The sequence below is a fragment of the Rhinopithecus bieti genome, unplaced genomic scaffold (assembly GCF_001698545.2).
Source record: "Rhinopithecus bieti isolate Rb0 unplaced genomic scaffold, ASM169854v2 scaffold_62034, whole genome shotgun sequence".
NCBI lineage: Eukaryota > Metazoa > Chordata > Mammalia > Primates > Cercopithecidae > Rhinopithecus > Rhinopithecus bieti.
The window spans coordinates 614,143-625,769 of record NW_016823752.1 but is presented as its reverse complement, the minus strand read 5'-3'; the positions used below and the strand labels follow the sequence as shown (position 1 = coordinate 625,769).

Here is an 11,627-nt window from a genome sequence, read left to right as displayed (position 1 = left end):
CAGAATAGAGATGGGGGTCTTGCTATATTGCCCAGGCTGGTCTTGAACTCTTGGCCTCAAGCAAGTAACCCTCCTGCCTTGACCTCCCACAGTGCACGATGACAGGAAAGGGCCCCCAGGTGGGTGGTTTTTTTTTTTGGTGTTTTTTTGGTTTGTTTCTCGCTTTTTTTGAGACAAGGTGTTGCTCTGTTGCCCGGGCTGGAGTGTAGGGTGCGATCATGGCTCACCGCAGGCTTGACCTCCCAGGCCCCAACGACCCTCTCACCTCAGCCCCTTGAGTAGCTGGGACCACAGGCGTGTGCCACAACACCTGGCTAATTTTTTAACATATTTTGTAGAGATGGGGTCTTGCCACCTTGCCCAGGCTGGTGTTTGCATTTTAGTAAAGCTGTTTTTAAAACGCAAAGGAGTAGTAAATAGAATGATGTAGAGGGTTTCTTGCCCACTCTACCTCAACTCCAGAAGGCCAAATTCTTGCTCCTGGACAGTCATAAAAGCAAGGAATGGCAGGAATTCTGTCTGCAAAGGAGGGACTCTCCCAGCTTCACCTGACACAGCACTGCCTGCCCGCTACAGAGCTGCACATGCGCAGCATGCGGAGCAGCGGGTGAGGACGGCGCGGTCCTGTGGCTCTGCTGCTGGCCTGTCACAGGGCGTTCCTCACGCACACGTCCACCCTTTCTCCTTGGGAGCATTCACTCTGCCAGGGGCCAGGCCCAGGGCTGTCCAGGCAGGGGCTCCACACTCCCGCAAACGTTCACTCAAACTGCGTTTTCTGGTTGCCGCATGCCTGGCTCCTGGCTCCTACAGGAAGTTTCTGGTGGCACCACTGGGCCTGCTGGGTTCGAACCACCCATCGCGACAATGTCCTTCCCCGTCCTCCTAGAAACATTTAAGCCACAACCCCTAGAAGCCTGTGAAGCACATGACCTGAAATGCCAGGAAAGCACTCTCCAATCCCGGTGGCAGCCGTGGGCTCCAGGCTCCCAGCCACCGGGACTCACAGGCAGTCACAGGCCATGTGTGCACCTGGAAACCATCGTGGAGGCCAGCCCTGCCCAGATGCCTGCCCTGCCCTCAGCGAGCTCAGAGAGACTGGAACAGCACCACCGGCAAAAGGCCCAGGCAGGGCACACACAGGCTGGGAGACTGCACGGCTCCTGGCTGCCCCCAATTCTGGCCTGTTCGCTCCACCAGTTACTAAGAGCAATGCCCTTAATATGCACCCAGCTAGGTGGCCTCCAGGAGGCGCAAGGACTCTCCCAACCACACCTGCTGGTTCACACCACGGAGCCAGCCGGGGGATGACAGTGTAGACAGCAGACACTCTGGGAGTGGCCTCAGAGGACAACACACAGCTCACAGCACACACACCCCACAGTACATGCACCCCACCGCACACATATCCCATAGCACACATGCCCCATAGTACACAAGCTTTCCAGCACACGCACCCCACAGCACACGTACCCCACAGCACACATCCCCCATAGTTCACATATCCCATAGCACACACGCCCCATGGCATACCACATGCACCCCACAGAACACGCACCCCACAGCACATATATCCCACAGCACACGCACCCCACAGCACATATATCCCACAGCACACGTGCCCCACAACACACGCGCCCCACAGTACACATTTCCCACAGCACACACATGCCCCGCAACACACACCCCACAGCACACTCACCCAACACAGCACACATGCGCCCAACACATGCCCCATAGCACACGCCCCACAGCACACGTTTCCCACAGCACACACGCACCCCACAGCACTCGCCCTCTGTGTCTCGTGCTCACTGATTCTCCTCCCGCTGCCTGAGGCTGAAACGAGGTCGTCAGCTGCTGCTCCCTGTCCTCCCTGCTGGCAAATGGTGTCCGAGCCTCAATGGGGCATCAGGATGTGGAATTCATGAACATTGTTGACAGAGACATGAAGCCGTCACTGCCGAGCCTGCAGCTGTGGACAGACCCGTCGTCACAGCCACCTCATGCTTGCGTCAAAAGGTCCCGAGGCTCACCTGGCAGTAGCCCACTCCCTGGTTATGGTGCCCATATGCCAGCAGCACATTGTACAGGGTCTTCTGCAAGCAGGGGTCCGTGGTCTTCCGAAACTTCACATTGTCGGGGAAGGTCCGGTTCAGGTCTGCGGGAAATTGAGAAGGAATCACCCACGGTTTTCTGCTCCACAAGCCTCCCACCCCTCCAGCTGCCCCAAGGGGGGCCGCCTGGCTTCCACCTGGGACTTATGGACTGGTTTTCACCCTGGCCGCACGGCAGACTCAACACAGCCAGAGCGACAGGCTCGCTGGGCCAGGAAGGAGGGGGTGATCCTGGACTCGGGGTGGAGGGACCCCAACCGTCCTTCCCGCAGAGTCAGGGACAGCAGAGCAACCCCAGAGCTGGTGGCCAGGCCACGGTGCTCCTTCCTCGATGCCCGTCTCCTCCCAGTCCCCAGCACAGGCCTCCTGCACCTCGCACCTTGCGCATAGTGGAGGCAACTCTGCCTCGAGGACCCAGGGTGACAGGTGGAGAGAAATGCCCACAAAACTTTGGGACACTTTCCTATTTCCGAAGATCCAAAACAGAAGGAGACAGAATAAACTGAGACTCCTCAGAGATAAAGGACACAGCTGAGAGCTGACAACTGAGAACTGAATAAACCTCGCGTTGTCGGCTTGTGTGTGCAGGAGGCATCCCTGCCGGCCTCTTCCTTCCTCGGCACCAGCCCCCCCACTGTCCGGCCCAGGCATCTCTTGGCAGGACAGTGGCCCTGGACAAGCTGTCTAGTGCCGGGGGATCCGGATACCACTTGGGTCCCCGAGACTAACCAAGCCTCACGCTGACCCAGTGCCAGGCCTCACTGAAGCTGACCTCCACGTTAACCCCGGACGCAAGCCGAGCAGGAAGGATAATGCCGGCTTGACAACTCCACTGGTTTCTGCTCCCACTGGCCCTATATCCGTTAGAGGGTGTTCACCAGGCACCCCACGCGGTCACCAGCGGACGGCCGGTTCCCAGACTGACTCACAGCAGCCCCCGCCAGCCGTGATGCTGAGATGTGCGCACACACCCCACCCTGGAGGAACCCAACCGCCTATGGTCTCTCCACAACGGCTGCAAGACACTGTGAGTCTGTTTCCGACCTCTGGCCCCAGGCCTTGTCTTTGCTTACAAAAAACTAGATTTGGGCGAACATTAGTTCAATGCCTCAGAGCACATTATTTTTCATTGTGTGTTTTCTTACAAAAGAGCATTTTTTTTTAATGGAATTCTAAACATTCCAAAAACTGGAATCAGTCAAGGGGAAGTTAGTATTTTGCTATTTCAGACTAGAGTGACCAGCTGTGTTCATGTCTATGTAATATTTTTATTGAGTTTTTCCATATATATATATTTTTTGACATAGGGTCTCACTCTGTCACCCAGGCTGGAGTGCAGTGGTGCAATCACGGCTCACTGCATCCTCGACCTCCAGGGCTCAAGTGATCCTCCCACCTCAGCCTCCTGAGTAGCTGAGACTACAGGCACACACCACCATGCCTGGGCTAATTTACGTATTGTTTTGTAGAAACGGAGTTTTGCCGTGTTAGCCAGGCTGGTCTTGAACTCCTGAGCTCAAATAATCTGCCTGCCTCAGCTTCCCGAAGTGCTGGGATTACAGGCGTGTGCCATCATGCTAAGCGTCTTGATATGTTTTGATAGCATCCTGTGGGAAAGGAGATGGCTCCATCTCCACTGTGGAGATGGAAGAGCATGGGAGCTTTCTGTCTGCACTGCGTGGCCTGGCATTGGCTCTGTGGGGCTGGACCATCCACTGCATGGCTCCCGAAAGACAACTGACCAGGTGCCTCCAATGACTAAGCACATAACTGCCATGGATCCAGCAGCCCCACACTCTGGGTAGGAGCCCACAGCTGAAAGCAGGGACCCAGAAGAATCCACATACCCAGGCTCACGGCCGTGCCACCCACAACAGCCATGCGGCAGGAGAGCCCAGGGGTCCACTGACAGGTGGATAAATGAACAAAATGTTGTCTGCCCATGCGTGGAATATTATTCACTCTTAAAGAAGGAGGAAATTCTCACACGAGATGCAGCACAGAGGATCCCTGAGGACTGAAGCGAGGCAAAGGACACCAGTCGCACAGAACGCAACCCACAGGACTCCTCTTATGTGACCCTGGAGTTGCCAAAGCACAGAGACGAGTGCACAGTGGGGTGTCAGGGGCTGGGCAAGGACACGGGGATGGTGCTTGACAATGGGGACAGAGCTTCAGCTTGGGAAAATGAAATCGTAAATCTTATATTAGGCATATTTTACCATAATTGAAAGAAAGATTCAGCCAGGCGAGTGACTCCCTCCTGTAACTTCAGCACTTTGGGAGGTGAAGGAGGGAGAATCCTCAGAGCCCAGGAGTTCAAAACCAAAACCCCATCTCTGCAAAAAAATAAAAATTGGCCGGGCGCGGTGGCTCACGCCTGTATATCCCATGCACTTGTTTGGAGGCCCAGATACGGGCCGGATTACCCGAGACAGTTGAGATCGAGACCATCCTGGCAACAAGGTGAAACCCCGTCTCTACTAAAAAAATACAAAAAAAACTAGCCCGGGCGTGGTGGCGGCGCCTGTAGTTCCAGCTACTCGGGAGGCTGAGGCAGGAAGAATGCAATAAACCGGGGAGCAAAAAAGAAAGCCTTGCAGTGAAGCCAAGATCGTGCCACTTGACCTCAGCCTGGCCCACAGAAGCGAGAACTCTGTCTCAAAAAATAAATAAATAAATAAAATAATAAAATAAAAATTAAAAAAATGAGCCAGGTGTGGTGGTGCACACCTGTGGTCCTGATCACTTCCAGCTACGCGGGTGGCTGAGGCGGGAGGATCACTTGAGCCTGGTAGGTCAAGGCTGCAGTAAGCACTCACTGTGACTGCCCTGCTACACTTACACTCCAGTCTGGGTAACGGAGTGACACCTGTCTCAAAAAAAAAAATATTAATCATCCAAAAAACACAAAACAGAGACTTTAAACTCATTTTTCAGACAGCAGTGCTCTGTTTGACTATGCACCCCCTCCCCACTGCACTCAAGCTCTCCTCTTCCCAACCTGAATCAGCGTTTCTGGCCGCCAGGCTGTGCATCTGCTTGGAGACCTTTGGCGGCAATCACTCTGCGGTCAGCCTCTCCCCGGCAGCCCCAGCCCCCAGCCTGGGTAGCCCCTCCCCATTGGCTCAGCCCTGTGGACAGGAGACCCCCAGGAAGGGCAGCAGGATGCACCACGTCCTCACCCTCCCAAGTCTTTCTAACCTCACAGCACTTTAAAGCCACTGGGTTTTTAAAAATTAAGTATATTGTGTTTAAGTGTGTATTTCTCAAAAACTGTTAAAATCAGAAGGGCAGATGTACTTTCTAAAATCTAATTACTCAATTTAGGTTAACCAATTTTCTTTTTTTTTTTTTTTGAGGCGGAGGCTCGCTCTGTCACCCGGACTGGAGTGCAATGGCCGGATCTCAGCTCACTGCAAGCTCCGCCTCCCGGGTTTACGCCATTCTCCTGCCTCAGCCTCCCCAGTAGCTGGGACTACAGGCGCCAGCCACCTCGCCCGGCTAGTTTTTTGTATTTTTTAGTAGAGACGGGGTTTCACCGTGTTAGCCAGGATGGTCTCGATCTCCTGACCTCGTGATCCGCCCGTCTCGGCCTCCCAAAGTGTTGGGATTACAGGCTTGAGCCACCGTGCCCGGCCAGGCTTCAGTTTTGATTCTTTCATGGAGGAAGACGTAACTTTAAGTTAAAACCAGCAGACGCACCACTCACTCCTGGAAACTGAGACTAGACACTGGGTGGAAACCAGTTCCTTCTGACCCCAGGCCCTATGCCAGAGCCTGATCCCCGCTGCCTCACCTGTCCTGATGGCATCCTCCAGCCTGGGGTTTCTCTCTCCCTGGAGAAGCCGGTGATAGTAGCCGGGATTCTGGTCCATCTGAGCCTGGGCCCCACTCAGCGCCATCCAGACGCGGGCACGGTGCTCCAGTGGGACCCCTTTCCGGACATAGCGTTTCACTGAAGGCCGAGAGGACAGACAGCGTGTGAGCTGGACAGAGGCCTGCAGGGCCCACACATTCCCACCACACTTTCCGCTCTCACCACTTACCTTCTTAAATCGAATATTAAAGAGACCCAGAACTTCATCCATCTCCACCAAAACTGGTACATATACTCCTTCAAAAATTCTGCTCTCCTCCCCCTCTCAACAGCGCACAAATCAGACTGGCTACAGAACCACCCCCACCCCCACTTTGCCATCCCATGCAGGTAGTCAGGAAACAGAGCCGCGGTCAGACGGCTGCCCTGGAAAGCTCCCCAAGAGCTGTGCAGAGGAGCAGCAAAGGGGCAAAACAGTGAGAGGCCAAGCTGAGAACAAAGGCGTTGGCTGGACTCAGCTGTGAGCACCTCAGGTGGGACACACCACAGCTGGGAGACCACGGTTTTAGTGGCAGACGTCACTGTCCTCCTTGTGCAGTTATCTCTATACGTTGAAAGCTACTCCATTTTGTGAGGATATTTTAATTGACAATAAAAATGTGAAAAAGTAATTAGTAATTTTCTAAAATTAGTATTTTCTAATAAACATATAGGGACAGAAGCCAAAAGCCATGAGCTATCTTCATTAGTAATACTGAGTAATTTCTTAGGCAGATGGAAAAGATATGCATGACTAACATCCGAATTAATTAAGTCGAAAGCTGCCACACTGTGCTCTTAAGCTACAAAACAGTTAATTTTCAAAGCAAATCTTTAAAGTTTTGCTGTTTTCCTTTGATACTACACTATACGTATTTTATTTTTTTCGAGACGGAGTCTCGTTCTGTCGCCCAGGCTGGAGTGCAGTGGTGCAACCTCAGCTCACTGCAACCTCTGCCTCCTGGGTTCAAGCAATTCTCCTGCCTCAGCCTCCCAAGTAGCTGGGATTACAGGCACGCACCACCATGCCCAGCTAATTTTTGTATTTTTAGTAGAGACAGGATTTCACCATGTTGGCCAGGATGGTCTCAAACTCTTAACCTTGTGATCCACCCACCTCGGCCTCCCAAAGTGCTGGGATTCCAGGTGTGAGCCACTGTGCCCGGCCCTGCACATATTTGAAAAGAAACCATTATTTTAAAAGAAACCATACTTTAGAAAAGAAGGCATATGCAATTTGTGAAATTCTATAAGCTGCCACAAAAAGAAAAAAATCTGAGGCACCAGCTGCATTTAGCAGATAAAAACTTACAATAACTTCATAGGCTACAGTCAAGAAAAGCACTATAGGGTAAAATTTTATGAGCTCCAATTCCAAGGTGATCCACAGTGTATGATCCTCTGGACATGGGCAGATGATTGTGTGCTAGGTGATTACTGAGAAAATCAGGCTCTGGAAGGACAGGCCCTTGTCTGTCCACTGGGCCTTCCACTCTGGAACAGAACCTGGGAGGCAATAATAGCTCACTAAATACGTGACGAATGATACAAGGGCAAGGAAGGAAGACCCAGAGAGAGAAAACAGACACTAACGCCATCCACTGAAAGCCAAAGAATCCCTCTTAAGGGCCGGGCGTGGTGGCTCACGCCTGGAATCCCAGCACTTTGGGAGAGGTCGAGGTGGGTGGATCATGAGGTCAAGAGATCGAGACCATCCTGGCCAACATGGTGAAACCCCATCCTCTAATAAAAATACAAAAATTAGATGGGCGTGGTGGCGCACATCTGTAGTCCCAGCACTTTGGGAGGCCGAGGTGGGCAGATCACCTGAGGTCAAGAGATCAAGACCATCCTGGTCAACATGGTGAAACCCTGTCTCTACTAAAAATACCAAAGTTAGCTGGGCGTGGTGGCTCATGCCTATAATCCCAGCACTTTGGGAAGTGGAGGCGGGTGGATCACAAGGTCAAGAGATCGAGACCACCCTGGCCAACATGGTGAAACCCCATCTCTACTAAAAATAAAAAAATTAGCTGGGCGTGCTGGCTTGTGTCTGTAGTCCCAACTACTCGGGAGGCTGAGGCAGGAGAATCGCCTGAATGTGGCAGGCAGAGATTGCAGTGAGCCAAGATCATGCCACATGCACTCCAGCCTGGTGACAGAGTGACACTGTCTCAAAAAAAAAAAAAAAAAAAAAAAAAAGAATCCCTCTGAAGAAACCTCTTTCTCTGGTTTTGAAGAAACATAATTTGGAGGATCAAGTTGCAGGGCCAAGAACATCTCAGTACACTTCTGGTTTATGGTTTTATTCGCAAAATGGCTTAGCAGGAGCGCAGAAAAACATGTTTGATTTATTTTTAAAATTCTACAAAGACAGGCCATAAGTCAGCCTGACTTTTCGCTCCAAGTTAGTACAATTCGTACTAAGTTTGCTGTTATGCACGCGTGGGTCGCGCATCCCAGCGGCTCTCATGACTCTTAGAGGGCAGACTTGACCAGGAACTGCTCTGAATGGGATTCTTGGTCATTCTGTGCTAAAACATAGCAGAGAGGGTGAGTCCCAGCACAGGCAGAAGACTGTTCTAAACCTGAGAGGCCAGAGCAGAAAGGAGAGGCCCATGCAAAAACCGAGTGGTAGCTTCTACAAAACTCATAATGACAACTGGAAATCGTATATTTAAAAAAATTGGGGCGCGTGGCGTGATGGTTCATGGCCTTAATGCCCCAGCAGCTTTGGGAGCCCGAGGCCCAGGTGGATCACCCTGAGGTATGGAGTTCAACGACGCAGCCTGGTCCAACACGGGCCAAAAACCCATCTCCCACTAAAAAAAAAAAACCAAAAAGCAAAAATTTTAGGCCCAGGCGTGGGGCAGGCACCTGTAATCCCAGCTACTGGGAGCTGAAGGCAGAGAGATGCTCTTGAACCTGGGAGGGCCCCGGAGGTGCAGTGGGATGCTGAGATTGTACCACTGCACTCCAGCCTGGGAGATAGCAGCAAGACTCCTATCGTCAAAAAAATAAATACATAAAAATAAAAAAATAAAATTGGCATCATTTAGCAATAGCAAGCAAAAAATACAAAGGAAATACTTAAGGTAAAAATGCTAAAACGAATATAGTTTGCAGATCCCAAATGCTGAATAGCTGCAAAAGAAATCAAAATAAGACTGAAAATAGAACTAATAGATATCCATGTTCATGGATGGGGCAAGGCTTTCAATATTAAGATGTCATTCTGGCCGGGCGTGTGGCTCACCGCACTGTAATCCCAGCACTTTGGGAGCGCAAGGGCAGGCAGAATGCACAAGGTCAGTGAGATTGAGAACGCATCCCTGGCTTAACCACAGGTGAAACCTCGTGCTCTACTAAAAAATACAAAAAATTGGCTAGGCGTGGTGGGCGGGTTCCTGTAGTCCCAGCTACTCAGGAGGCTGAGGGCAAGAGAATGTTGGGAACCCGGGAAGGGCGGAGCCATTGGCAGTGAAGCCGGGATCCTGGCCACCGCACTCCAGCCGCAAGGTTACAGAGAAGACGCCATCCAAAAAAAAAAAAAAAAAAAAGTCAATTCTTCCAAAGTTGATCTACAGATTCCTATATACACCTCCTTATCACTGTTCCAGAAAAAAATACTTTGTAGACAATGACAAGCTGATTCTAAACTTTATATGCAAAGTGAAAAGAACCAAAACAATTTTGAAGATGAAGTTGGAGGAGACATATTACCTGATTTTATGCTTTACTATAAACCTGCAGTAAGACAGAAAACGTGGTACTGGAGAAAAGTTAGACAAATGGAATAATGGGATATAAAAAGGAATCCAGAAATAGACCAACACAAACAGAACCACTTGCTTTTTGATAAAAGTGCAAAGGAAATTGAATGCAGACAGAATAGTCCATCTACAAAAGAATGACTAAAATAAACAAACACCAACAATATGAAGAGCTGGCAAGACTGTGGAGCAATTAGAACACGCGCACATTTGTGGTGGGAATGCCAAATTTTACTGCCACGTTGGAAAGACGGTTTGTAATTTCTTACTAGTTAGTTAAACATGCACTTATCATATGACCCAGTGATCCCACACAAAGTGTTCAGTCAAGATAAATGAAAGCTAGTTCACACAAAAACCTGTAGGTGAATGTTTATAATGTTGGCTTTACACATTCCAAATGTCTTCAGCTGATGAAGGGATTTTTAAAAATTGCAGTTCATCCACAAAATGAAGTACTTCAGCAATAAAATGGAATGAACTATTGACACATACAAAGTCCTGGATGGATCTCCAATGCACTGAGTGAAAGAAACCAGACTCAAAGGCTACAATCTGTATGATTCCACGGACGACACCATGGAAATGGCTGAACTACGGGAATGGGGAGGAGGTCAGTGATGCGGGCAGTGGGCCGACTTCAAAGGACAGGATTGTTGAAGGTGACAGAATCTTGATTGTGGTGATGCCTGCCTAGCCGTGTGTTTGTCCAGATTCACAGAACCATATACTGATAAGAGTGAATTTTACTGTAAATTGTGAAAATTATTTGATAGGCCAGGTGCCTGTAATTATAGGCTCATGCCTGTAATCCCAGGAGACTCCATCTCTACAAAAAAAATCTTAAAAGTTAGCTGGACATGGTGGTGCACACCTGTAGTCCCAGCTACTCTGGAGGCTGAGGCGGGAGGATTGCTTGTCTAGGCTGCAGTGAGCTATGATCGTCCCACTGTCCTCCAGTTTGGGTGACAAAGCAAGACCCTGACTCAAATAATAACAATAATATCAAGTTTGTATTTAAGGGAAAGGTCGAAATGGTTAAATGCACCAGCCCTGGAGTCAGACACTGTACTCCGCTATGACTTGCAGGTTCCAGACCCTGAGCATGCCTCGGTTTCCTCATCTGTAAGGTGAACAGAAGGCACCAAGCCTGCGCCCGAGGTCCCCGAGCAGCTCTGGCCGTTGGAGCAACACCCAGAAGCTTCACAGAACAAAGAATTCTGGGATTTTTTGATAAGTTTGTTATCTGGATTTACACTGTTTCTTTATAGAAGAATGAAAACTGTTTACTTGTCCTCACAGACTGACACTTTCCCAGGGGCAGGGCTAACCCATAGAGCGTCACTAATGTTTGCAGAAGTATAAAATATCAATTCAAAACAGTGGGGAAATTTTTAAAAAGAAGCTACATCCAGAGAACTGATATCCATCTGTCTACCCTGACAAAGTGAGGCAAATCCCGTTTTTCAGTGTATCTTTGAAAATATGTTTCCTCAATTTAATTTGAACTTAGGTGGTGTTAATATTCTAAGCCACCAGGAAGGAGGTCTCCAAGAAGCCAACGGCCCTGAAGCTGCTTCCCCGCAGACCTCCCTTCTCGAGATGGAGAATGAAATAGGAATTCAATGGGACTAAGTTTGTTGCATTTAGTCTTTCTAGGGAGGAAGAGGAAGTTGTCTTCCTAAGGGCTCCTGGTGGATATTTGCTATGGAAAAATGAAAATACAATATTTATTGTACCCACCAAGAGTGTGATCAGGCAGAATACGTTATAACTATCCCTTGAGACATGTGGAATGCTGAGATTGGTAGGTGATTGTGTGCCTGGAGACTTTAACGTGGGAAGTGCACATGAAAATCCTCCAAAAACAGAAGAACAAAC

The 11,627-nt window shown here is 49.8% G+C and overlaps 1 protein-coding gene across 2 annotated transcripts in view; it reads right to left on the bottom strand.

The window, feature by feature from the left end:
* GRTP1 (growth hormone regulated TBC protein 1) overlaps positions 1–6,070 on the bottom strand; it is a 38,371-nt gene extending 32,301 nt beyond the window's left edge. For both annotated transcript variants that reach the window (XM_017861821.1, XM_017861822.1), the window contains exons 1-2: positions 5,914–6,070; positions 2,034–2,158 (exon numbers count right to left, since the gene is read on the bottom strand). In XM_017861821.1, the coding sequence (XP_017717310.1) occupies positions 2,034–2,158; positions 5,914–6,019 (231 nt within the window). In that variant the 5' untranslated portion in view covers positions 6,020–6,070. The remainder of the gene's footprint in view (positions 1–2,033; positions 2,159–5,913) is intronic.
* Between the last annotated feature and the right edge of the window lie 5,557 nt (positions 6,071–11,627).